Here is a 27955-nt window from a genome sequence, read left to right on the forward strand (position 1 = left end):
CAAGTTACAAAAGAGAGACACAAACTCTTGTTCTTGAAAGAATTTTTCCCCGGGGAAGATAAGGAGTTATGGTCATTTTTGTCGGTCAAAATGCTTTCGAACTTTTTTTGATGGAATGATTTGTGTTCTCAATATGGTTATTAATATATCTTGGAATGAGTATAACAAAAGATAAAATTTTTTTATCAGTATAACAAAAGATAATTAATATACTTAAACTTGTGCCCGAAGAGCACCCTTTAGAATGTGCCTTTTTCGTCTTCGTTAATTGAATTTTCAAATTGACCATTCTTTATAAACACTGGAAGATTTGAGCAAGTGAAATTAGAAATAGTAATATTAATAGATGAATACTTTAATAAAAACAATAAAAAAGAGCAGTTGGAGGAAATATAAGTCGCGTTAGTTAACCTACGTAAGACTCGTAATACGTACTTCACTTATAATTTTTCTACAATCGGGTGTCTTATCATACGGCGACTGTTGTCATTTTTTCTATTTTGGCTCTTTCACCAGAAAAATATTTCTCACATTCGCACTTATGGTTATTTAATAACTTGCATTGTAACACGTAATTCACTTATAATTTTCTATAATCAAGTGCCTTATAAGCATACGGCGACTGTTGTCATTTTTTCTATTTTGGCTCTTTCACCAGAAAAATATTTCTCACATTCACACTTATGGTTATTTAATAACTTGCATTGTAACACGTAATTCACTTATAATTTTTCTATAATCAAGTGCCCTATCAGCATACGGCGACTGTTGTCATTTTTTCTATTCTGATTCTTTCACCAGAAAAATATTTCTCACATTTGCACTTATGGTTATTTGATAACTTGCATTAGCCCCAATCTCTAACTTCTATTTGACTAATTAAATTAAAAACGTGGCACTGCATTTTGTATGTTCGCGTGGTGTCACATGAACATATGCCTATAGGCCATAGACAAAACGAGAAATGATTTCCAATTAAACATATACAATCGACACATTCAATGAACGCGTTGATGCCGCGGTACTACATCTCATTGGTCATGTTAATTATGCATTTTTCTAGCTCATACGTTGTGTTATTATTCGTCTTCTAACATTCTCTGCATTCAAAAAAAGAATACTTTACCGGGAGAAAGAGAGAGAGAGAGAGAGAGAGAGAGAGAGAGAGAGAGAGAGAGAGAGAGAGAGAGAGATTTCATCCAATCTCATTATTCCATTCTTGTCGAAAATATGTCGTTCGTCATTACTGAAATATCAGCCCCCATCCTCACTTCATCACTCAATCTTGACAAGTACCGCTTCGCATTTTGATTTTCTAGAACCACCATTATAGGTCCCAGGCCGCACCACACTAACTACAACACAACCTCAAAACCAAATCCTCCTCATCTATCACCCTTTTTTTTCATCTCTCTTCCTGCTCTCACATACAGACATAACCTATATTGGGATTCGGAAAGATGCTAACGAAAGTATGCTATTCTGTTTCACGAGGCAAAAGAAAATTTTGATTACATTGGTAATATTATTTTGATCAGCGAAAATATTGGGTAATTTTGGTCATAATCTCCCAAACAATCTAAAGATTCAAAATAATAATAATCCAAGAACTGAAAAAAAGAAAAGAAAAGAAAAGAAAAGGGTCCCAAACACTTCCCAAAAGTATCACTGGGCCCATGGGCTCGAGATGTACTGTAGAAGAAATTATGACGGGCTTGATATGAAAACTAGTAAAATTCTCAGTCCAGTCGTAAAAGTCCATCAAGTGGCTCGTATACGGGGCCCATGGGCTTGAGATACAAATGGACTATTTATTATTTGTCGGCCGAATTTGGGGTGTGTGCTTTTGAGCTGGAACTCCTTTTTCTTTCTCTTCTTTTATTTAAACCCCATCACTGTGAGAGGGATGAACTTTGAATTTGAATCCACCAAAACCGCCCAACGCTTGTACTACCAATCAAAGTCTCTCGACCGGGGATGCTGTCGAGCAGCCTAGCAAGTGTGCTCGGCAGGATCCCTCATTCCGAAGAACAACCAATTATCATTTACGGCAATTTATTGCAGTTACACTGCAGCAATTTTGTGGGTGGGTATCTTGACACATTTGTCCTTGCAGTCAAGGAAGAAGAAGGGCATTTAACTTGTGAATAAAGATTGTAGGAGGGTAAATTTGGAAAGATGAAAAATTGACACAATGACAAAAAAATAATAGACACTATACTAGTGCTCTCCATTTATATATTAGAATATATATATTTTCCTAGCTCGCACTTCGTACAAAATTTTGAGATAAAAGGACTGTCAAACATCATATGGAATAAGCTCGGGTTAGCTCAATTGGTCAGGACTTTTACATCTCACTAAGAGTTCAGGTGTTCAAATCTTTCCATCTGCATGTGTATATTCTTTCCTTTGTAATGGTTGGGGTTATTTCTTCCTTAATGGGGCTTGTAGTTGAATTAGGCTTATAGTGATTGTGATCCCTTTGATGGACTTATTTACCCTGTTGATTCAGTTGTTGTGCTTGGTTATCTCGTGGACTCTCACATAATGAATTTAGTATCTCGTAATTGGAACTTTGTACTTCATACATGATCTAATGATCTGTCTTACCGATTGGGATAAAAAAAAAACCATCATATGGACTTGTTGAATTTTTGTTTGGTGATTTCCTTGGGTTCTGCTCGTTGATAGTGACAATCAATCATTCCTTAACCGACAGAGCCTAAACATGCAAAGAAGGGGTGCAATTTTACAACGGCCGTTTGAATCTAAAGGAAATAATCACATGATGGGGTCCAGTACTATTGAAACTTTTGATTACTTTATCAAAAGTGTTACACACAACGGTTGTGTAAAGCACAACACATAATCAATCTCTAGTCATCCATAGCTGCAATGAATGGTTAGGATTCGTTCAAACTCTTTCTCATAAAAGTTAAACTTATTTATGGAAGAGTTTTTTTTTAAAATCTAGACCGTCTAAATACATCTGGAAGGTCAGAATTACCAACACAACGATTGTGCAAGTAGCATTTTTGAAATCCATCTCTTTCTATGTTCTATTTCAAATACTATGATTCAATTATAACCCTTTGTTTTTTTGAAATCGTGGGAAAAGTAAAGACATAGGTGAAGACGAAGGATTAATGGAACTTTGAAAAAGGGCACACGATTTGTATACCAAAAGTCAAACAGAGTTACCAGCCTTTGATAGAAATGGTACAGAGCATGCTCTGTTTTTTTGAACTTCGGGTTGGTCATCTATGCAGTGAGGTGTACAGCACTTTCGGATCTCATCTCGGCAACCAACGATCGTGAGCCGTTCATTGCCGAGATTAGATCCGAGCTGTTGGATGCACGATCCGACGGCTCGGAGGTGCGCAACACGGTGCTGCGCACACCATTGCACAGCATCATCACCCAATTCCTGTTTTTTCCTTTCTACATCGGGTGTTACCGGAGAATAATTTTGTTCACCATCCTTTGAACTATGTGATTGGTGAAAATTATATAGGGTCCACGGAATTAACACATATTTTGGTAATCAAAAGTGCTACATACATAATAATCTAAACATAACACCAAACACAATTTCTCACGTACATTTATGGCCATGTGAGAACCCCACATATATGTGAGAGATTGTGTTTGGCGTTGTGTTAATTTGTAACGGAACCCATACAATTTCCACCAATCACATGAGATTCACGTAGTGTTAGAATTAATTTTGTCAATACCATTTTATGGGCCTTTTGCATTTTTGGAAGATACATAAAAGCCTTGCAAGAAAACGGTAGGGAGAATCCTACAAGTGTAAGGATTATAAGGAAGTTGATTATCAAAGTTCATTTGTCTTGAAAACGCTCCTAACCCAACCCCTTCCTTCGTAGAGCCATGTATTGTGAGTGCTCCGAACCTGCCCGGAACGAGCCCCCATAGAGGCAAGTGAAGTTGGTGAACTGTAAGATGTGCAACTATCTCCTGTGGTTCGGAGAGGACTCATCTATTAGTTATCCCCTTTGGTTTCGGGGTGGACCCTTTCACTCAATTTGATTGGCAGAAAATCGTTAAGCACAACTTATGATGTCTTTTTACTATGGCCGAAAAGGATTTCGATAAAAGATTATGGTAGTGATTATCTGTTTACAATAAGCTATAAGCTATAAGAGATTTTAACTCGTGATTCAAAATGATATTCACACAACAATCCAAATATAACACCAAATATAACCTCTCACATACATGTGGGCTCCACACACACTATTATGTCTGGGCCTCACATGTATGTGAGAGGTTGTGTAAGTTGTTGTGTTTGGATTGTTGTGTGAGTAGCATTGTTGCTCATGATTCTTTCAAAAAGGGTAAGAAGATGTTCGCTTTGACTAATCAATAATTCTACAACCACACCCATTCACACACCTATTTATACACTCATACTCATAATACGGGTGGGGCCCTTACACATTGAGTGTGTAGTGTGTGCGGGCTCCACTCTTGTTGTGAATGTGAGTGTGTAAATGGATGTATGAATGAGTGTGGTGGTAAAAAGATTGCTGACTAACTGGAGTACGTGACTCATAAAAAACCTAGTGTGAAACCCACATTCCGATGGCATTGTTTGAAACAAGAAACCCCACACTTTTATGGCATTGTATAAAAGAACCTTTCAAACTAGTATACAAGATTTGTTGTCAAGTCGTTAATTTCACGGTTCAAAATTGTTAACTTAATATTGAAAAATATTATGTTACCATATTTTGTAGGTTTTATTATTCATGTTTCCTAGTTGGATTGATTTCTTTATAATGCAAATTTCCTATTTGGTTTAGATTTCTTAGCGACCAAGAACATTGTAGCTTATATAAAGGCATGTATGGTTATGTTTGATATACAAGTTATACATCATTTCGCGGATTCACCTTTCTTAACAAGAATCAATCAATGCTTAAATTGATCCGAACAACTGATTATTTCAAAAATATTTTTTTCTCACACTACTGGACAGTTGAATTGGTGTGTACTCAAGAGATTAGTTGAAGTGTATGGAACATAACCTAACCTAAACACCCTGAGATATTTAAAAAGGAAAATGATATTGACACTCCAAAAATTAATGCAGACACTCCAAAATCAATGTAATTTCAAAGTTATTTTCCTTTGTTTTTTGAAATGCGAATATCATTTTTCTTTAATAAAACGTTGTTTGAATTGCTTATGTCATAAAAGTTTTATACCCACTTTCAAACAAGACAGCATGAGTTGTTAGAAAGGGTACGTTTTAAAACACCCAAAATGCTCCACACTTGTTTTTTCTTCCCAAAATTCAAAAACGTGATGATTGCTGATTAGGGAATAATTATTGCTTTTACGCTATGGCCCCAAAATGCCAACCCTTCAATCCAACCTAACATTAAAAAATGCCCTATCGAAAAATTCAAAAACTCACGGGGACTATTAACTCCTTTGAAATCAGTTCATATACGGAGTTTTGCTCTGACTTTAAATTAAGTTTCTACTAGAGTATAGTGGAATTTGTCCCTAAAAAGTAGTCTAGATGTGCGTATATTGGCCCCGACATCTGGCCATAAAAAAACATTCAAAAATGCCCTAGAGAAATTAACCCACTTGATTATATCAGTCTTGATTCAACAGCTACCTTAAGCTATGTGCTCAGCAAAGAGTCATTGGGAAACAAAATTTCAGGGATCAACAAAAAATAAAAATTGCGGAACAAGCAACAGAATGATAGTAGTTTTTTCTAAGAAAATAAATAACGTACGTTCACTTACACATATAAATAATACTGTGCATGGGAGTAATAAATTGTTTACACCGGTGATGTACTATGTAATTTAATCTCAACTACTCACATATTCCATGTGAATCATTTACCCGTTACTGTTCAATACCTTATTACAATCTTCTAGGCTATAGCCTATACCCATTCTGTTAGTTATTTCAGCAACTAACAATGTGGTAGAAGCAGTACTGTCAGTCCTGAGCGAAGGCGATTTATCTTGGCCATCCAAAATTGCGCTGAAATGAGGGGCCAAAAAAATTGTGTATTATGCAATAAAAATATTGCTCAATAAAATTAGATTCATTCATCGTTGAGCACGTCAAATTATTGAAAATGCAATACGAGAGTGATCTTTAAGTGCTTATTTCAAATTTTTGTAGTCATAGATTTTTTAAAATTTCATCTTTTTTTTTTTTTTTCGTTTTGTTGTATAATACATAAAGGGCCCAATTTTCTTAATCTCACCTTAGGTACCTAAAGTGTGTGCTGAGGTAAAAGAAATTGGAGTCATAGAAAGGAGGGAAGTGCTACAATACACACCTCTTATTTGGGCAATATGTTGGAATAATGGCTTCACGTGCCTCTTGACCAGAACCCTAGCTTCTCGTCGAAACCCTATCTGCAAAACAGACAGGGGTGAGTGCACCTTTGCCACTCTTTGGCAAAGGGCCTCCGTTAATAGTAGGAAAAGAGATATAATTGCAATGTGTTGCGTACCTTTTGCCTACAGGTGTACCTCATGTTTATAGATTCGCGGATGCTTGCTGCCCAAGCATTCTTGTCGCCCTAGTTTTCCTATCTTGTCTAGGAAAACCGGGATATTTAGGATTCTCTTATCAGTTTAATTCCTTAATCCTTTTAGGACTCCTTTCTATGGTAGGCTGGAACATAAACATGTTAGAAAAGAACAATTGTCATTCATAAATGTCATTGAATGCAGTATTTACGAATTGTCGTGCGTTTCTAGTTCTTCTTTTAATTCCCACTCGCTGAGCATAAATGCAAAATTCAACAATGTGTCATAGTTTAGTTGAAGTATCAAATTCATCATCAACAGTACTATGCACCGGCCAGTTAAATTTATTTCCTTAAATTGTACTAGAAAAACTACCACAATTAATCTTTCAGTATGGAGCGGGCTCATTCCACTAACAACTTATTTCACTTTTTTTGTTTTGTCCTGATTTGAATTTTTTTTTTCGTTTGTTAGTTTTGTACCAATTTTTTTTGACTTTTTATCCAAATATATATTTTTTATTCTTATCCAAATATTTTGAAGAATGACCACTTTTAAGTAAAAAAAGTGAAAAATGAAATAAGTTGTTAGTGGAACGATCACTGACAAAAGAAATGGGGGTATGATAGGGAGCCAGGAGCTAGGGTTTTGGTGGACAAGGGGGCCAGCCAATTGAATGGAGCAATTAAACGTAATTTACTACTAGTAGAAATTGAACTAATCTCATACTACTTTGGTAATGGACTTCCCTGGGATGAGATTCTGGCACTTTGGTTTTGCCCGGTCCAAGATCTTCCTTGAGTCTGCGAGATCTAGACATTCTATTTCACGACAGCTTGATCAAAATATGAATTTAATTTTGAATGAATGACTGACGAAACTATATATTTTTCATCGAAACAATGAGACGACGTTGGTCTTCTTGAGACGTTCTGCCATTTTCTAGTTTTAGCTGGAAAAATGGCGGGGGCATTAGAGGTGATCTCACCAGTATAGTTACTGTTATCCTCGCCATTCACAAATTAAAAAAAAATACGTCTGTCGGATTGTGTGAAGCGTTATAATTGCAAATCTCTCTTATTTTTGGGTCAAATTGGAAAATCCGTAAACACAAGTTTTATGTTTGACCCTCGTTTGACTCCGACTCCAAGTTACGTCTCCATCGTTTTTAGCAACATTTTTTGGTATCTCATGTACCGTTTTCCACACCCCATCCAATAGTCAAGGAGAAAAATTTATTCACGACTCAGCCGTGAACAAGTTGTTTACAGCAACAGCGGTTCGGAAAAAAATTATTTTTCGAAAAAATTTCATTAACATCCGAATCATCGACGCGATTGGCTCCGTAAACAACTATTCACGACTCCACTGTTAATTTTTTTTTCCTCATAGTCGAGACCCATTTCAAATCGAGACAAATCCGTAGGTATTAACTACACTAATACTATTATTAGTTAATAATAGTACCATGTTTCGATGGCATCTAAAGTGGTGAATTGTGTAGCGCGAATGTTTTTATATATATATATATATGCGTCTTCCCTACGGCTAGATTACGCTACCATATTCTATGTTATTTTTTGAACATACCCGTTTTTCCCGGAGGAATTTGAATCGGCTTAAAATCACAGAGAGGGAAAGACGACGTTGGCACTCCACAATTGGCATTTTAGAGAGAGAAAAAGACAGCGTTGTGTGACAAAGAATCTCTCTCTCTCCACCAAAGTTGTTTTCCGGAGTTAGTCCTCCATGGATGATGATAATGCAAACCCAAGTCCCAAAAATCACAAGCTCAACAGTTTTATCTCTCCCGTCTGAAACAAACAAGAATCTCTAGCCAATACACAACTATCCTCTTTTACTTTCCCAGTTCTTTTTTCAACCAGATTTTCTCGAGAAACTTGCTTGACTTTCCCGGATAATTGACCTGAAGCACAACATGGAAACCTCAGCTGAGAAGAGTAAGAGGAACTCAGACGAGTTCGAATTTTTCCCAGGAATTTGTTCGAGTACCGAATTGGTTACTGATAGCAGCACCAGTTCAAGACAATCGAGCTCTGATTCTTCGGCGGACGAGGCCAAGGGCAAGGAGTGTTCTTCGCAGGATCCTTTTGGCTGGCCTATTCGCAAATCCCGTGTGCGAAAATGCCCGGCTTCCGAAGGCGAAAAGAAGACACATTTGGATGACGCGAAGGTGAAGAAAATGGGTTCTGAAATTTCAGGTTAGCCTTTGTGTTTTTTGCTTTTAAAACCCCTATCTGGTTGCCCAAAAAGGAAGGAAAAGAAAATAAATTATACTAGCTTGGCAGATCTACAATTTGAAAATGGATGCAACTAGCTTTAGGAGTTGAATTTTCTAGATATCCAACTAAATTATACTAGCTTTGGCAATCAAATTGGCTACCATGGAGATACTCTTAGGCCTCGTTTGATTCGTGGATTAAACCAGACAGGATTAATGAGGTTACCCTTTTCGCTAGAGTTTTCAATTTTCATTTTTCTGATTCACACACACAGATACACATCAATCCAATTTATTAAACTTGATAGATTTCAAGCTGTGGTTTTTTTTTTTTTTTTTTTGTCATTTGACCTTCTCCTTGCTTGAATTGAGTAGAAGTTGACATGATGAAGGAGAGGTTTGCAAAATTGTTGCTTGGTGAAGACATGTCAGGGAGTGGCCAAGGCGTTTCCACTGCACTGGCCATTTCAAATGCCATCACTAATCTATGTGGTACGACTCTCTCTCTCTCTCTCTGAACTTGGTTTTTAGTGAAATTGACACTTTTTGTTTTTGATCACTTAATGAAATTGAGACCGATAGTCTTGTTGTTGCGATTCCTTCGTTTTGTTCTTCTGCTTATGCTTTATCACTGTATTTGTACCATAATTGTAGCTACTGTATTCGGGCAACTTTGGAGATTGGAACCTTTGCCCTCCGAAAAAAAATCTTTGTGGCGAAGAGAGATGGAATGGCTTGTTTGCGTTACCAACCACATTGTTGAGTTAAGACCTTCTTGGCAAACATTTCCTGATGGAAGAAAGCTTGAGGTAAGTGTATACTTAACAGTCTAACATTCTGAGATATGCTTATTGTGCAACTTGATTAGCCCAAAATAAATGCGATATTAAACACCAACTAGATTTCAACCGCACCTCTAAGCATTTAGATAACTATCTGGTTGAAGTGTTTAGTTTGCAAAATTTACGTAAGAAGTTAGCCATTCATCTAAAGTTTGCTATAATGTTAGAAGATCACCTTAACGAACGATGTTGCTAGGACATCCGGTTAAGTAATTTACTATCATGATCATGGATTTTGATTCTCTCCATTTGACTGCTTAAGGTAGCGACATATCGTTAAGACCAGAAATCAACGGTCTACATATTCTCATGTCATAATGAGTTTTCCTTTCTCAACCATTTTTGAATTTGAGATAAAAGATTAGACCCTGTTGTTCTTTATAAACATTGATTCTACGAAATGGAGAGAATCCAAGCTAAATGGCAAGTACCCTGTTGGGAAAAATTAGATAAAGAAGTTGGCTCTGTGGAAATCATACCATGACTATTGGCTTCTTGATTTTTGTTTTTGCATTTGCTCCTCAGGTCATGACCTGCAGGCCGCGGTCAGATATTTTCATCAATCTCCCAGCTCTCCGTAAACTAGACAACATGCTCCTTGTAAGATCAAGCATTACATTGTACTTTATCAACTACTCTATTTTGAAAATCCTTCTGAAAGTAAAAAGCCTTTGTATAACAGGAGATACTAGATAGTTTTAGCAAAACGGAGTTTTGGTACATCGATCAAGGGATTGTAGCTCCAGATGCAGATGGCTCAGCCTCGTTTAGGAAGCCCATTCAGCGGCACAAGGAGAAATGGTGGCTTCCGGTGCCACGAGTCCCTCATGGAGGCCTCCCTGACTGCACGAGGAAGCAGTTAAATCACAAGCGCGAATGTGCAAGTCAAATACTCAAAGCTGCTATGGCTATCAACGATATGGCTTTAGCTGAAATGGAAGTCCCAGAATCATACTTGGAATCACTTCCAAAGGTTTGAATTCCATAAACATTCTCTATATTTTATCTCATGTTATGATCAATGCAGATTGTACTTGAGCTTCGCAAAGATTGTGCTAAAAATTGTGTGAGAGGCTTTTGGTGCCAAAAAATGTTCGCTTGTCAAAACTTTTTGGTTGGTAAAAGCTGATTTTTAAAATCACAATCCAAAAGCACCAAAATTGTTGCTTTCAACCAGGAGCAGAAGTGGTGGAAAACACACAGATTTCGAAGCTCTAGAATCCAAAAACTGCTTCTCAAAACCTTTGACAAACACCATTTAGATCTGTTTCAGAAATTTGCATGATACTTTCATGTTGAATCTAGCAATACACAAAGGAATCTTACATTGATTTCTTCCTCTTGATGTTAGAATGGGAGAGCTTGTTTAGGGGACTTTACATACCGATACATCACTTCAGATCAGTTTTCCTCAGAGTGCTTGCTTGATTGCCTTGACCTTTCTACGGAACATATTGCTCTGGAGATCGCAGACCGTGTGGAGGCATCCATATACATTTGGCGTAGACGACTGCACTCAAAACTCATCAGTAACACAAGCCGCTCTGCTGCAAAATCTTCTTGGGAGATGGTGAAGGAACTAATGGTTGATGGAGATAAGAGGGGATTGGTTGTAGCAAGAGCTGAAAACCTCCTCCTTTGCCTGAAACAGCGGTTCCCTGGTCTAACACAGACTACTTTGGATACTAGCAAGATTCAGTGCAACAAGGTACAATTCCCGTACCTTGAAATATTTTGTTCTTTTAGCTTTGTTTGGATCTTGGATGAAGGAAAAGCAAAGGAAAATAACAGAAAAATAAGCTTCCGAAGTCGCATTTTATTTTATTTTCCCTTCACAAATCCCTCCAATAATCTCAAAATCCAAGCACAGCCATCCTGCCATGCTTTCATGTTTCACCTTCATATCATTGGCTTGAACATGGTTTTCTATATCCTTAGCATGATACAGTGCACAAGGTTTTTCTTCTAGACTGTTTGGAATCTTTGGATCTTTGGATTTGTGAAGGAATTTGTAGAAAGAGAAAAAGGAATGTAGTATTCAACAATATCCAACTTTTCCCAGTCTTCCCCCCTTCCTGTTCTTTAGCTACCTTACATAAACCCGGGATCCAAATCCTAGTGTCGTTCTTTCGCCTCTATATCGTATTATCATTATAGCTTGAACATAGTTTTTCAATTGTCTTTTCAGGATGTTGGTAAATCAATTCTGGAGAGCTACTCAAGAGTCTTGGAAAGCTTGGCATTTAACATTGTGGCACGTATCGATGACCTCTTATACGTAGATGACCTAACAAGGCATTCTCATAGGCTTGCTACAGCCAACATGATTGCTCACAAGAGAATTCCAGTCCCATACTCAGTGTCCATCTCGGCCACTCCTCGTAAAACTGCTTTTACCACATCCAAGTTCTTGCCTGCACTATCACTGGTTAGCCCTGCCAGGGGGGAGAGAACTCCGTCCCTGAGTGGCAATAGCAACAAGCCTCCCCGTCGTGGTTTTGGGGTGAAAAGAGCACTGACAAATTATCTTGGTGGTGAAGTTAAGTCAAGAACTGTGGAAATCCAACAGCAGGGTTAGGCTCAGTTCCAAACGGAAGTGTTCATGAATTGCCTGCTTCTTAAAATGGCACGTTGTGGAGAGAGAGAGAGAGAGAGAGAGAGAGAGAGAGAGAGAGAGAGAGAGAGAGAGAGAGAGAGAGAGATTATCATAGATAAGTTCTTTCTGGTAATTGACAATGATCTATGTTACTCCTACTACTTAGGAATTGAGCACAGTTTGTTTATTTCCTGTTGTCTTTCAAGATTTATGTTCATATGTTTGTATTGAATGAAGTAGAACTAACGAATACAGAAAATCATTGTTCAGCTGCTCCTGCAGACATTATAACGAAATAGAATATGCATCATGAGATTTTCATTCCTACTCAGATTAAAGCATAAAACACATTCCTTTGAAATTTGATTTTTTGTAAGGGGCGCAAAACCCAAGTATCATTATGCCCGTACGCATTGAGCAGGAGCGAGAGTCAGAAAACGTCTTTCAATAACATCCCGAACTATCAAAATTCACGATAGCAAGAATTAAGATTACAAGTGTAGAGCGAGGGTTGAAAGTGAAAGCAGATCGTTCAAGTGAGATTATGTGACTACGGGTAGAAACCCCATGCAAGGAAAATATGAAAACTGTCAGACTTCTTATCCCGTCCTCAGTACTGCAACTCGGCTATGGTGCCACCCTCGAGATCTATCGCATCATGATCGACTCTTAACATTCCTTCTCTAAAACATGGCCCTATGCTCTCTCTCTCTCTTTAAATAAAGACTGGAGCATGTAGAGGAGCACTGAAGTCGTTGTAGTATAGTGGTAAGTATTCCCGCCTGTCACGCGGGTGACCCGGGTTCGATCCCCGGCAACGGCGTTCCTTCCATTTTTCACTTTTCCAACGCTTTTGACGTCTAAACTTGGCTCTCCGTTACTTTTGGTGCTTGTTGCATAAATGTACAATTACGTTGCCGTCCAATAATTGCTATTGTCTTCATTTAGTAACCAGCGTTGCTATCCCACAGCCTGGTTCACCACTCTCTCCATCTCATCATCTGTTTCGGTAATCAGTTGTTTCGATTTTCGCTCTCTCAATCTCACCATCCGTCTCGGTAATCAATTGTTTCGATTTAAACAAATTCTTTCCTGGAAGAATTTTATCCGGACCGTCTAAAACACTTTTGAACGATGAAGTTGAGTACAGTAGGAGGAGCGGTAAAAGAGGGGTGAGAGGAGTGGGCGTACGTAGACTTTTCATTTAGTAACGGCCCCGGATCTTCTGTCCGAATTTCTCTGTCTCACTCCCCTGTCCCAGTCCTCTCCTTCTGCCACGTATCAACTTCTGTTTTCCCTCTAACAGCGTAAACTACTCCCCTTCCTATTCCATTTTAATTTCAACCTCCTTTTTATATATATTATATAAAAAATATTGTTTAAACATTAAGTGTTTCAAATTTTAATCTATTTCAACCGGTGAAAATATTTTAGTTTTTTGATCATTTTATCCTAAATATTCATAATTAAATTTTGATTCTAGGGCTCTCGTTGATTATCCTAAGAAAGTCGTAGAATCAAATATCTCTTAGGGCTAATCAACGAGAGCCATAAAGTCAAAATTTAATTATGACAATTTAGGATAAAATGATCAAAAAACTAAAATCTTTCCACCGATTCAAACGGATTAAAATTTGGAACAATTAATTTTTCAACCTCTTTATACATTTTATATATTGAAAAATATGGTTAAAAAATTAAGTGTTTCAAATTTTAATCCGTTTGAATCGGTGGAAAGATTTTAGTTTTTTGATCATTTTATCCTAAATGTTCATAATTAAATTTTGACTCTAGGACTCTCGTTGATTAACCCTAAGAAAGTCGTAGAATCAAATATCTCTTAGGGCTAATCAACGAGAGCCATAAAGTCAAAATTTAATTATGACCATTTAGGATAAAATGATCAGAAAACAAAAATCTTTCCACCGATTCAAACGGATTGAAATTTGGAACACTTAATTTTTTAACCATATTTTTCAATATATAAAATGTATAAAGAGGTTGAAAAATTAATTGTTCCAAATTTCAATCCGTTTGAATCGGTGGAAAGATTTTAGTTTTCTAATCATTTTATCCTAAATGGTCATAATTAAATTTTGACTTTATGGCTCTCGTTGATTAACCCTAAGAGATATTTGATTCTACAACTTTCTTAGGGTTAATCAACGAGAGCCCTAGAGTCAAAATTTAATTATGAACATTTAGGATAACATGATCAAAAAACTAAAATCTTTTCACCGGTTGAAACAGATTAAAATTTGGAACACTTAATATTTAAACAATATTTTTTATATAATATATATAAAAATGATGTTGAAATAAAAATGGGAAAGGAAAGGGGATAGTTGACGCTGTTAAAGGGCAAAAAGGAGTTGATACGTGGCAGAAGTAGAGGACTGGAACAGGAGAGTGAGACAGAGAAATTCGGACAGGAGGTCCGGGGCCTTTAGTAACATTTTCAATCTTTTGATGGAAATATTAAATTCCAAAACAGAAAAGGGACACACGGCGGTGCCCAATGAAGATCTTGAAATTTAATCCTAATGCTCCAAACAAATTGAAACAGTTGTTGAAAAGAAGTATAGTGTATGGACAGCTATCTCTCGAGCAGGAATACAATAATAAAATCTAGAAAATTTGGTAACATAATATTCCTAATAGCCCCTCCGTCTCGATTTGTTTATCCATTTTCACTATTTAGAACCTCTTACAAAATTGTCTATATGTTTCACTTTATAATATTTTTTATATGCAATATGGATCTTATTTGATAGATCTCAATTAGATCTAAAATATGATATTTTTGAAAGTATGTAAAACATTATAGATTGTGAGATATAGACAATTTTTTAAAAGACACGTATGTTGAAATTGGACAAACAAACTGGGACGGAGAGAGTAGTATTCTGCTTACGACCAAAGATAGTACTCCTGAATGTTTAGCCCGAAACATAGGGCTTTCTAGTCGTTTGCAGAATAACTCAGTAAGACCGAGATCATACCACAGGGAGCTCGAAAATAGCTAGTTCGGATTGTAGACTTTATGTGAGGTTTGCGGCGTTTAGACGGCTAACTGTCGAGTTTGCTTTGAAAAGTGGAATACTGCTTGCTCGACCAAAGTGTCTCGTAATAAAGAGTGCCCCAAGCGTAGGGCTAGGTCGGTTGGAGCATAATAAACTCGGAAGTCCGAGGTCGAATCCATAGGGAACCAATGGAGCTAAGCCGGAGGTTTGATTTACGAAGGGTTTTTAGCATTAGGACCGCCAACCTTTAGTTCGGCTTTGAGATAACCAACTTTTGAGTGATGTAAATTCTTTCTACCTCCTAACTTTAATTGAAAACGAAGATTGACTAAAAATTAAAAGCAGCAAGGTCTAGGGGTTTATTATGCTCATAACTTAGGCCGTTCAATGTTCCCTTCAATAACTCAAGTGAGAGTCATTGTCATTTGATCTCACTCGGAAGATTTAACCATGAAAATCAAGTTTAACTCATACAACAAGGTTTGGAAATGGAAAGAAACTCATTTAGGCATTTTATCAAACACATAGAGTGCCATGATTCTAAGTTTAGACAAAATATTAGAGTTCAACAAGGTCTTTGAAGCATTTTGGCGAACACCTAGAGTGACATAGCTTCAAGTATTATATGTGGTAAGAGATCAAGTCCTTACCTACACAGAATCAAATAGGTTAACAATCCTAGGTTTTGTTACATAAAAAATGAATTTACTCCATTCACAAACCACATTAAGCACAAGAAATGAGAGAAACCATTAAACTACCTAAATCATGAGATATAAATCACCCCATGACCAAGCTTTGAACACTACTCACCCATAGTGAGTGTAAACACAAGGCAAAATGAAGAGAGATATGAAAACATTGGCAAAAACGAAAATAAAAGCTAGATTAATGTAAAGAATAAGAGTACTTACAACATTAATGAAGGAAATCTACCCCAAAACTTTAGCAATCCCCTTTATTTGAAGAGAGAATGAGAGCTAGAGAAGAGAAGAAAAGAAGGAGGTAGAGAGAGAAAGTGCAGGAGTAAAAGATAACCTAATGAAATGAGGTTAGAATGTATTTATACCACTTAGAATTCGGGTTACAAAGATCCAAAATACCCCCAAGTCAAAGTGCAGTCGGGTACAAAAATACAATTTTTTTTTAGGATGTACTGGCACCATAAAATCCCAGTACTGGTACAGGTCTTGTTTCGTAGCAGTTTTGGATAGGGTTTGTCCGAGGTGTATAGGTACAACAAATCTTAGTACCGGTACAGCTCTGGCAGATTGCTTCCGAAATATTTTCTTCCTTCCAACGGCCCCTTTGACGTCCTGAGCACTCCTTGACACTTCTTTACATGCTCCTTGGAACTCAGTGGTGGGATGCCACGTGGCCTTGAACACTTGGATGCTTCTGAGAGTCATTCTTGGCGTTCAAATGCGCCTTATTCACACGATTTACTTGAAAATGACAAAAACACACCTTTCGCGAAATATTGTTCAAATTAGGCAAGTTGTGCACATATGTGTGGCAAAAATGAGAGAGATAAGCCCTATTATTCACACTATTGAGGGCTTATCAAATACTCTTGTAAAAAGACTAGAAATAAAGTTTAAACTTAGATAAAAAAATGCGGCAAAGTCGAGGGGATCACATCACCCGTGACTTAGCGGTTTTAACCGTTTCTTTCTAACAACTCAAAGACAAAACATAGACAATCTTGCGAACCTGAAGTACTCAACGTTAAAGCCAAGGGTAATCATGGAATGGGTACGGAATGACTTAACTCGTTTTGTAAACATTGAATTCAAACACAAGGAGCGTTAAAGCTCCAAGCACCGTGTGCAACAGGTAGGTTAAAACTCCGGTCTACACACAATCAAAAAGGGTAACAACTTTAAGGTTTGGGCGGAAATAAGAGATTAAGTCTTTTCCTCACTAAACCATAATCAAGTTATAGTTAAACCATTAATTAAAACTACTAAGTCATGGGGTGGAGATCACCCCATGACCAAACCAAAGAACTACTTACACATGCTTAAAGAACAAGGCATAAAGCTAAAAAGAGACATGAGATTCAACCGATAAAAACAAAAATAAACTTAATTTATACGAAGATCCAAGCCATAGCTACAACTTTAATAAACGGAAAAATAACGTACGACAAATACCTTAGGTAGTTCTTAAGACATACACTTGAAAAGCTTGAGAGAAAACCTATGGAGTTCTTGAAAGAAAAAAGACTTAAACCATAAAGTAAGATAATGAACTAAGGTGAGACCAGAAAAAAAAAATTAAGGTGAGAGAGAAGGGTACGTATACGTCTCACTCTCTCTCTACAAAATATCCATAAAGCTACCTATTAATGGAAACTTTCCATAAATGAAAAGTTTAAAAAGCAACGCAAAAATTGGACGAAAGCATTGGGTATCGATACCAGGACAAAAAGGTATTGATACCCCTATCCCGGATTGGTTTTGGGCCATTGGCATCGATACTAAAGCAAAAGGGTATCGATACCAAGCTGATAATGAAATCCCTGTAGATGATGGGTATCGATACCTATTGACATGCTGATACCCCCGGAATCCTTTGGGACCAGTGGTATCGATACCCCATTGTCATGGTATCAATACCTAGCTCATTTGAGGCAGATTCAGGCTTGTGCTTCTCCTTTGGCCTCTAAAAATCCCGGGCATCCTCCGGTGCTTCGTTTCTCAGCTCTTGGGACTCGGTGGCCCAATGCCACGTGGCCTCGGGTACTTGAACGCTCTCGAGGGTTATCCATGGCAACAAAAAGCGCCTTATTTTGCATGATTCACCTAAAACACCCAAAACGTACCTACGTGCAATATCGCATAAAAATGACAACATATATGTACAAATGCAATATACTAGAGGACTTAAGAACCGAAATACTACATTATTGGGTGCTTATCATAATCTAACAGGGTTGATTGTCCAAGATAAAAAATAGGATGATTGAGAATCGATGGCTACACGATCGGGGCCCATGTGATGCAAAATTTAACTCGTTGTAAAGATTTTGAGATTAAATTGGAAGAAAGATGTGCTTCGATTGAACAACCATGCATATCCGATTGATCAGATTTTTATAGGAGTTACTCAATAACGAGTACAAAAATTCGATCAAACTAAGTGACCCGAGGTTGGTCTCATTTCGGCGCACAGCCACCGTCGTTGTGCACAAACTTCCCACTAGTCCTACCGACAAACAATACCATCTTGAATTGGTCTGTCAGAATTAGTCGAGAAACGCATAAAGTGCCCTAATCGCCTAGACACTTGAGCGATCGAAAAAAGCAAAACAAGAGACAAATAGCTCCTTGCCATCGTGCTAGTGACAACCTTTTCATTTTGGGTTTTCTACAACAAGAGAACAATTGGGTTCATCGTAAGCAAGTTGTCATCTTGTTTGAAGTTAGGTAATGGGGTTATTTCGTAAATTACTTCAAAGGTTTGAGGTGACCAATCTCATCTCAATGTTATTATTAATAATGCAAGACAGAGTGATTGCTTTGGCAGGCGTGTGAGTGTTGATTGGCCTAAAATGGCCACGTATACCGCTACCCCTTCGTTAATGGAGAGCAAGTGCTGCAACACAAACAATAAAATCTCCCCCTGGTGCTTGCCCCACCACAAGTTCTTGGGACGTAAGGAATGTTAAAGAAAGCAGAGATCCTTCAAGAAAGAGTGCAACGTAGGCGGTATCGAGGAGAGAAGGGAAGGAAAAAGGAGGTGGGAGGTGGTGGCCACCCCTGCACCCGCCCTAGCAAAATCCTAATTGGAGGAGAGCTCAAGAGCAGGTCCGATCCTGAGATTTTTGAGGTCCTAGGTGGTGGTTAAAAATGAGGCCTCTCATTTCTAGTATATTAATTAGTTTTTCAATATATAAAACAAATCAAAACGTGACAGAGTGGTTGTAGCTGCCACTTTAGAGCCCCAGGTTGCGAGTCCGAACCTCACAAGTGGCGTTTCACAACCTTTTCTTTGTAAAGGTTATAAAATTGATGCTTAAAAATTGAAAGGGGAAGGTAAGGAACCCACACCTCATGCTCTAAATGCACGCACACTTGTCACTTTTGCTTCATTAGACTTGATCGTCTGGTGGACTTGGACCTGTACCCAGGGCCGACCCTCTGCTCAAGAGAGATATGATCAACTCATATGAGTGATAAAAAGCTTTTCAAAATTATGTGTATTTTACGGAAACAATTGAAAAAAGATTAAAAAAAAACTAATCCGAAGCAATCCCATTGTAAGCAAGTTAAGACAAAGAATTAATATATATAAAGAAAAATATGAGTTTCACTGGAAATTGGTGTTACAAATGTTGGGTTCGAAGTGCCCCATGAATTTAATAAATTTGATTACACAATGTTACTCCCTATGATTGTTCTGAAAATAAATTTGCAGGAGCGATGTCGAATGCCATAATTTTTTTTATTTATTAAAATCCTCCCTAACACCAATTGAATTTAGGAGATATGGTAGAAAAGAGGGCAGAAAACGAACACCCAATGGTGATTAACTGATTATAGCCGACATTAGACATAGATAAGATGACATTAGACAGAGATAAGATAACATTAGACAAAGATAAGATAATCCTCAAACTCCTCTCATTTAAGTGCTTCTAAGTTACTAACATAAAACAGTTTAAATTTCCCTCTAGTGCTCCCCCCACTGCCCCCCTTTCTTTCTTGTGTTCCCACTCTTTTTTCAACTATAAAAACCCACAAAAACCCATCTCTTCCTCACACAATCCACTTACTGAAGTACTAGAACAAGAAAACCCTCAAAAAACATGAAGTGCATTTGGGTTGTGGCTTTTGCTCTGTTTGTGGGCATTGCCTGCTTCAATGGGGTAGCAAATGGGGCTGGTGAGTGCGGAAAATCTTCTCCGGATAGCGAAGCCATGAAATTGGCACCTTGCGCATCGGCAGCGACCGACGACTCGGCCACTCCGTCGAGTGGCTGCTGCGCTCAAGTGAAGAAGATGGGGCAGAATCCTAGTTGCCTCTGTGCTGTTATGCTTTCAAATACTGCCAAAATGTCTGGAATTAAGCCTGAAACTGCCATAACTATTCCCAAGCGTTGCAACATTGCTGATCGTCCCATTGGGTACAAGTGTGGAGGTAATTAGTGCATACTTTTATAAATTCAGAATGTTCAGTCAATCTTATGTGCACGTCGACTAATTCCACTTTAATAATGGACCTGTCACAAAGTTTCTACGTTAATAACGAGTCAAAATGTCAAGTTTCCACACTAATACAAAAGAAGTGGATCCTCTCCGGTAACCATCCCGAATAGTTGCAAGACTCTTCTAGAAAATGTTGGACTGTCCAAAATAGTTAGGGCAAAGTCCACTTTCATCAACTGTGGTTATCGCCATGTGCGGATACCTCCCTCATGGTTCAAAACTAACCACATAAACTACCCGTGGTTTTAAAAATGTGCGGATAGACCTTCTGCCGTCATGTTTTCCATCCACATTAACGGAGGTGTATCTCACACGCCTCTAGAATGTAATCTAAGTCGTTCATAATGTATTAAATAAAGAATAGTGTATCTCTGTAAAAAATCATCTCGATCAGGCATCAATAACCCTTAGTAAATTCAAATTTGAAATTTTAATTTCTTAATAAAATCGATTCGACCATCTGCTTTTCATTTTTTGATTGACTTGAATTTTGGCATAGATGTAGTACCCGTTAAAATTTACAATATCAACGGTTTGGATTTAATTTTTGGTATAGGGGATGGTATGATTAGATTTAAAAAAGAAGAAGAATCAAGGGACATGATGAGGATATATTGGTCTTTTAATATTGTGTCCGTTAATATGGATGGAAAACATGACGACAGGGGGTCTATCCGTAAATTTTCAAAATCACAGGTATATTATGTGATCAGTTTTGAACTATGAAAGGGGTATCCACACATGACGATAACCACAGGGGGTCAAAGTGGACTTTGCCCAAATAGTTACTCAAGAGTAGTCCAATCCTAATGCTAAAAGGGATTAAATGGAGGAAAAGTTTAAGAGGAACTCAGTTTTCACTCTGCCTTTCTCGAAATTCATTTTTTCTCGGTGTTATGAGGTTAAATTACTGAAATACCCTTTCTATGTTGTCTAGAGCTGCTGTGCACAAATAAATTAAGAAATATAAAGAGGGGTTGTTTTGGAAATTAAATTTAGGACAATCCGAGCAATGGATAGCTCGGATAGGAGCTTGGATTAAATCCTAGCCGTCGGCGTCAAAATAGACGGCCGGATCAGCCGCCCTACAGAATCTTCGGCTCTCAGTTTAAGACTGTGATTCAAACTAACAACTCAGTAACAAGTAGTCGATAACTACTTCGCAGTTTTAGTAGTAAGTTTCAACCTTGATTCTGTTATCATTTGCCCTAAAAAAAAAAAGACTTTGGAATTCTGTGTTGCAGGTTATACCTTACCTTGAAGATTGAAGACCACACAAGGGATGCCCTCCTGGATATGACCCAAACCACCAACTTGTGCTATGTGTATTTCTCTAGCTAGAGTTGTATCAGTACTCTAGCTAGTTAGTTCTTGTAGTATCTAAGAAATAAGGTTTTCTGTCATATTCAAAGTTATGCTGTTTCGCATAAATTTGTGTTCTTATGCTGTTTCGCTTGTAAAAGGGTGTTAACTCCTTGATTGCCAGTCCTGCAAAATTGAAATACTTCCTCCGTCCCGTATTATTAATTATTTTTGAAGGTCGATTTTACATAAAAAAAAAATAAAGCACTTCGTGCATGGTTTTATTAAATTTTTGGATCTATACGAAGATCTCAATTAGATCTTTGAACTGATTGCGAAGAACGTCAAAAGATTATATATGCCCAGGGTAATTTTTTTTTTTTTCAATTCAAAAAAACACAACTTCACATAAGAGGATATATTTTTTAAGGAGGCGGCTTTTATGCTTGCCGCGAACTGCACCCCGTGCAGTCTAGTCATTTTTGAACACATTTTGAAGTCACTTCGATGATTCAAACTGTTTCCGTTGTAGAGCTCGTCGAGTAAAATAGCCACACATGCAAAGTATCAAATTAAGCAGATATCGACTAATATCTATTTCCTCCGTCCCATTTTTATTGTCCATTATTCCTTTTGTCTCTTTTGTGTCTACTACCTATATCTCTCAATCGATAATGTTTTCCATGATTTTGACAACTTTGTATTTTAGAACAAATTGAAATCTATCAAATAAGAACCATAGTACATATTTTTTGAGATTCATGTTGGAAGATATAAACGATTAAAAACTGACACGAACATCAAAAAAGAACAATCAAAATGGGACAGAGGGAGTAATTGGTGCACATATATAAAGTTTGGAAAAAAATTGAGCTTTCAAGTTGTAATGTGCCCAGCTTGTTTTCCAGAATATATGTGGACCGATAAGATATTAGTCGGTATCCAATTAAATTTAAATTTCACTGGGCTATTCTACTCAACGAGCTCTACGCTGTGAACGATTCGGATCTCGAAGGAACTCGAAAATGGCCGGACTGCATGGTCACGGCTAAACGGCAGAAAAGCCGCCTCCATTTTTTTATTTTTTATTTTTAAATTCAAAACAACACGACTCTCTGAAAAAAATATAAAACATACTATATGATTGGACGAAAAAGGTAATATTTTATGACATGGTGGGATCGTTTGAGTATAAATATTAAACTGAGCAAGAACATAATTCCAATTAAAAAAGAACATATTCGAATTACTGAAACTGATGATTGGTTTAACAATTTTTGTATCGGATTAATCAAACTACAGGAAGTTCTTAACAGATTCTTATTAAACTGTCCAATCTACCGTTTAATATTCACCTTGAATGTATAAAAAAAACTCACTTAATAAATGATCAATGATAAATTCAAGAGATTTGAGATCTGTGAATCCAGAACAAAAGTATATATATATTTGGAGGGGTCATTTAAGGGCCAATGACGATGATCATGCTCATTGTATATGTTAGTAAGTTAGATTAATATTAAGGATCGATCGTTGTTCCATCAGCTCGATCGAACCCACGACCACAAGAGGCTATATTAGCAGAGAGAAGGAGAAAAAAAGAAGAACAAGAGGCTATATATTTTAGTATTGTGGTCATTTTTAAACAATTGCTAATGATCAGTGTAACTGTGCACTTCCGATCCACAACTAGAAGGGTGTGTTGTTTTCCTACTGCGAGAGGTGTACTTCGCACATGCACCAAACTACGGGTAAAGTTTTTTTGACAAGATAAATTCTACGTCGACTATTCTATTCTAGGAGGAGGGAATTAAGGAGTTGGTTGTAAGAGTTGAACTCCCGACTTTGTAGACGTAGGAGCTCCAAGCTGGAGAGCGAACTTCCGACTTAGTAACACAGGTAAAGTTAAGTGTGGGCAGTAAAGTATATGTATTCATAAGTCCACACACATTAGTCTTATGTCCTCGATAAGACCGTCCAAACTAGAATACGACGATCCACCTTCGCTAACAGCATTTTTAGCCAATTTCGCCATCAAATCTGTGGATTGCTTGAACTCCTCTCTCATTTCGTCCATCAACTTTCTTACCATCTTCTCAATGATGTGTCGATCACATGTGTCTTTCATGTCCAGTCCAAGTTTCCATATCTCCCCAACAAATCTACTATTGATCTGTTGGTCCCCATGGTAGGGCCAGCAAATCATCGGCACCCCTGCTACAACACTCTCAAGAATTGAATTCCATCCGCTGTGGGTTAAAAATCCACCGATGGCCTGGTGAGCCAAGACGATCTCTTGTGGTGCCCAATCGACGATATATCCTCTTTCCCTTGTACCCTGCAAGAGCTCTGTCAGAATTTGAGTTTCTCCATTTTTTCCTAGCACGGAATTTGGCCGAATGACCCACAAGAATTGCTTCCCACTGTTTATCAGACCATGCCAAAACTCTATCAACTGGTCTTTTGTCACCATCGTAAGACTTCCGAAGCTTACGTACACCACAGATCTTAAGGGCTGCGCGTTGAGCCACGTTATGCAACTCATGTCTTCTTCCCATAAACTATTAGAACAAATTGGCACTTTGAGTCTACTCTTGAGATGCGTCTGGAGCGGTCCGATGGTGTAAATTTTCGGAAATTGAGAGCGCGTGTGAGCAAGTATGGGTCCTTCTAGCTCTTCTAACGTGTTGAGTATCAGACCTTGCGCTCGAGAGGATTTCAACGTTTCATTCACAAACAGCTGGAAGTCAGGGTGAGTCACGTCCCCCACGCGACAGAAACTTGGGAGGTCACGACGTCGCAGGAAACCATCCATGCCGGGAATGCTTGTTACAAGTACATCAAGATTTTTTCCTGCAGTTCGTTTACAAATAAGGGGAAAGAAATAGACAGAGATCAACAACTTATTTTGCATGCCATAGACATCTCTAAGAGAAAAAGCATTTTGAGAAAAGCAACCTTCAAACACAAATTATATAGCAAAAGTTATAAGTATCTATTAGAGTGCACTTTAGACTCACATAGGGTGTTGGGCTTTGGCCTTTTTAGGTGGGCTTCGGTCCTATTGGGTGTTCTCGATTGGTTTCTTGCCAATCGTAGGATTGAGTCTCGGGTTGAGCAGATGATTGTTCTTTGAATAAGATATTTGTTTCCTTTCTCCTGTTAGTCTTGTAACCATTTCAAGATTAATGAAATCTTTTTCGCCTTTCAAAAGAAAAAAAAGAGTGCGCTAAATTGTAGCAAAACTAGACTTTCAAAAATAACTAAAATAACCTTATTTGAAGAGTACTGTGAGAGAATGATTTGTCTTGTAAAACTAAAAATAAGTACCTAAAAAATAAGAATCTAAGCAGAACGGAACCGACAACACAATAAAAAATTCTTACTTCAACTGATATGTAAGCTAAAATAACCTTTTCATTGTTGGGACAATGCCTTGGTCATTGAATTCTTGCAATTAGGAGCAAGCATGAGCTGTACTGTACTTTGTATTATCAAACTAAAGAAAAAATTTTATTCTATGTTCCTAGTAAACTGCCATGACATATGCATGCAGCTCTTTAACCAATCAGACCCTCTAAAAAGAGACAGATAGGGTCGGGCCGGTCAGCCATAAATTTTTTTTTCCTCTCATCAATAGATAATAGAGATGGGGTGGGTTCATGGCGTCCGTCATGCTGATTGACGGTGACGCAAACATCTATTTTTCACTTATTTTACTGAATCTTACGAAATGAAATGTAATGGGGAAAGGTTTGTGCCGTTTTTGAGAAGGTTAGGCACCGAGCATTTCTATGTATTGGATAGTTTATTGTTCACGTCACCCAATACGCTTACATTATACATACAGTATATAGTATATAGTATATAGAAGAGTGGGGTCAACTGACTCATGAAAAAGACAATTACAGCTACCATTAGACTTAAATGGTGTGTTTTGTTGATCAATATTTGACCAATCATAAAAATTAATAAGATCTGACCTCAACCATAGAGGGAGTAGTACCGGATCATTTTTCCTGCAGCAACTCTCTCTCTCTCGGGGCGGCGACACCTATGTAACTATGTTTGAGGGGATTCAAGCGACCCCATGCACCCGAAAAATGCACTAATTTTTTATATTTTTTTACTGATATTATTTTTTTTTACTGATATTGATATTCTAAAAATTAAAACAGACACTCCAAAATCAGTATAATTTCAAAGCCACTTTCCTTTATTTTTTTGGAGTGCCAATATCATTTTCCTTTTTATATTGTCGTCATTAAATTGTTCATGAATAATAAAAGAAAAAAAGGTTACTTAAATTTGTGAGTATGCAGATAATATAACTCAAAAAAACAAAATAAATAAAGCACAGTTTATTTTCAATCGTAATAAAAAAATTCTTTTATATAAATCTTTGTATACAAAAAATTATTTATATATTTTGTCACCACTGGACTAAAACCTTGGAGCTGCTAGTTCACAACACGGACTTGGGCTCTTTTGTCACCTCTATTTTCTCTTTGAATTTATGGCAAGAAGCCCTTGTTAATTGCTCCTACTTCATAATCACTTCAACTACGTATTAACTTACAATGAACAATGCTACGGACACATCCCAACCGCATTAGTCTCACATAGGTGTTGGCCCCATCTCAAAATTAAATGTATGAGATCCACATGTATGTGAAAGTGATATGGTTAGGACCGAGTGATAGTTGATGCTTGAGAAACTACATGGTACTACATAAACTGCAAAAGTGCTACTACATACACAACAATCTAAATATAATTTTTCTTACATACATGTGGGGTCCACATATACTAGTGCGTGTGGGTCTCATATGCACGTAAGAGATTGTGTTTGGATTATTGTGTTCTTGGCAATATTTTTGCATAAACTGACTGCATTTAACTATAACCTAGGTTTTCTAGATTCTGAATCGGTGAACCCAGAGTAATATAGAGAATATATAATAATTACGAGCAACATAAGTTAAGGCTTAATCAAAAAATATATAGTCAACGTATGTACCTTTGAAGGGAAGCTCCCCGTTCTCAATGAGTTTGGGGACACAAAAATAGGCCCAGAAGTTGCAAGCACTCGCCGTTCGGAAGCAAAACACCGGGATCCCAATCTCTTCCGCAACATCAATCGTGAAACTCGACAACCCGTCGGCCACGATGCACGTTATCTTCCTCCTACCGGTAGCAGCACTGTCCGCATTCTTTTCTCGGTCGGTTATCAGCAAGTCCGTGAGGAGAGGCTTCGCTATGAGCCCGAAGGACTTGAGCAAGTCCACGATGTTTTCGCCCGAATGGGGGTCGTCCTCGGGCAGCCCGTCGGAGATGGTCTCGAACCTGAACCCGGGGTAGCGGGTGAAATGGGAGTGGACGTTGCTGTGGCGGAGGAGGCGACAGTGGGTGAAATGGGTGACGAGGAAGGTGACGTGGAGGCCGGCGTGGCAGAGGAGCTCGGCGAGCTTGAGCATGGAGTTGACGTGGCTCTGAGCCGGGAATGGGAAGATGAGGACATGAGGAGGAGGAGGAGGAGGAGGAGGAGGAGGGAGTACTACTTGATGTTCCTCCATTACACAGAGAGAGAGAGGGAGAGGAGAGAGGAGAGAGAGAGGCTTCCTTTCTCTTTTGGATCTGAAACTTTTTAGTTTGGGTTAATGGAAGATTAGAATGTTTAAAGCCAGTTGGTCAATGCTAAGGAATTTAATTAAGGAGAAAGCTTTGGTACACCTGGGTGTACCATAAAAATGTTAGGTACATTTTTTTGTGTATGTTAAGCACAGTAACAACTGAAAGTCTACGCCCACGGCTCTCTTCATTGTTTTCATTCTCACCGTTCTACATTACCGAGATAGATAGTAAGATGTTGAGCGGTTAGCATAGCATCTCTGAACAAATCAATTAAACTTAGAGTGAGCATTGATTTATGTTTCGAAAGTTTTTTCCACAATAAAGTCTGACGTTATTTTCCGGTCTTGTTTCGTGTGCCTTAAAGATGATTTCTTTTCCAAATTGAAAAACTTCAAATTTGGACATACAATCTACACATGACTTAAAAAAAAAAAAACCCAATAAGGATTAATGCAGCAATCGAGCTTAACGATATTTAATTTAGAAATCATAAGCCATACCTTTCAAGAATATAGTAATATAAACAATTAAAGATTCAATCAATGCAAACACATGTTTTTGGTGA

At 37.7% G+C, this 27955-nt stretch overlaps 3 protein-coding genes and 1 non-coding gene across 5 annotated transcripts; 3 read left to right on the forward strand and 1 right to left on the reverse strand.

The window, feature by feature from the left end:
- Positions 1–8070: 8070 nt before the first annotated feature.
- On the forward strand, positions 8071–12410 carry LOC131300140 (rop guanine nucleotide exchange factor 5-like). 2 transcript variants are annotated; one of them, XM_058325845.1, is made up of 7 exons: positions 8071–8761; positions 9157–9273; positions 9436–9590; positions 10149–10223; positions 10306–10596; positions 10975–11331; positions 11812–12410. In XM_058325845.1, the coding sequence occupies exons 1-7, from the start codon at positions 8479–8481 to the stop codon at positions 12199–12201; spliced, it is 1668 nt and encodes a 555-aa protein (XP_058181828.1). In that variant the 5' UTR covers positions 8071–8478; the 3' UTR covers positions 12202–12410. The 2 variants fall into 2 exon arrangements, with proteins under 2 accessions (XP_058181828.1, XP_058181829.1); XM_058325846.1 differs by lacking the exons at positions 8071–8761; positions 9157–9273 and having other exon boundaries at positions 9402–9590.
- Positions 12411–12970: 560 nt separating this feature from the next.
- Positions 12971–13042, forward strand: TRNAD-GUC (transfer RNA aspartic acid (anticodon GUC)). The gene has a single exon. It is a non-coding gene; the product is annotated as a tRNA-Asp (tRNA).
- A 6862-nt stretch (positions 13043–19904) lies between these two features.
- LOC131300196 (non-specific lipid transfer protein GPI-anchored 5-like) lies at positions 19905–21958 on the forward strand. Its single transcript, XM_058325919.1, has 2 exons — positions 19905–20386; positions 21699–21958. Exons 1-2 carry the CDS (start codon positions 20056–20058, stop codon positions 21713–21715), a joined length of 348 nt encoding a protein of 115 aa, XP_058181902.1. The 5' UTR covers positions 19905–20055; the 3' UTR covers positions 21716–21958.
- A 1417-nt stretch (positions 21959–23375) lies between these two features.
- LOC131300143 (7-deoxyloganetic acid glucosyl transferase-like) lies at positions 23376–27512 on the reverse strand. Its single transcript, XM_058325852.1, has 2 exons — positions 26777–27512; positions 23376–24609 (listed from the first exon to the last, which is right to left on the reverse strand). Exons 1-2 carry the CDS (start codon positions 27330–27332, stop codon positions 23690–23692), a joined length of 1476 nt encoding a protein of 491 aa, XP_058181835.1. The 5' UTR covers positions 27333–27512; the 3' UTR covers positions 23376–23689.
- Positions 27513–27955: the final 443 nt, after the last annotated feature.

This window comes from Rhododendron vialii, chromosome 9a (assembly GCF_030253575.1).
Source record: "Rhododendron vialii isolate Sample 1 chromosome 9a, ASM3025357v1".
Taxonomy (NCBI): Eukaryota; Viridiplantae; Streptophyta; class Magnoliopsida; order Ericales; family Ericaceae; genus Rhododendron; species Rhododendron vialii.

Coding starts and splice junctions, on each gene's coding strand:
- LOC131300140 (XM_058325845.1), top strand. CDS start 8,479: ATGGAAACCTCAGCTGAGAAGAGTAAGAGGAACTCAGACGAGTTCGAA. Junction 8,762..9,156: donor AATGGGTTCTGAAATTTCAG/GTTAGCCTTTGT, acceptor TGAATTGAGTAG/AAGTTGACATGATGAAGGAG. Junction 10,597..10,974: donor ACTTGGAATCACTTCCAAAG/GTTTGAATTCCA, acceptor TCTTGATGTTAG/AATGGGAGAGCTTGTTTAGG.
- LOC131300196 (XM_058325919.1), top strand. CDS start 20,056: ATGAAGTGCATTTGGGTTGTGGCTTTTGCTCTGTTTGTGGGCATTGCC.
- LOC131300143 (XM_058325852.1), bottom strand. CDS start 27,332: ATGGAGGAACATCAAGTAGTACTCCCTCCTCCTCCTCCTCCTCCTCCT. Junction 24,610..26,776: donor CGGGGAGCTTCCCTTCAAAG/GTACATACGTTG, acceptor AACGAACTGCAG/GAAAAAATCTTGATGTACTT.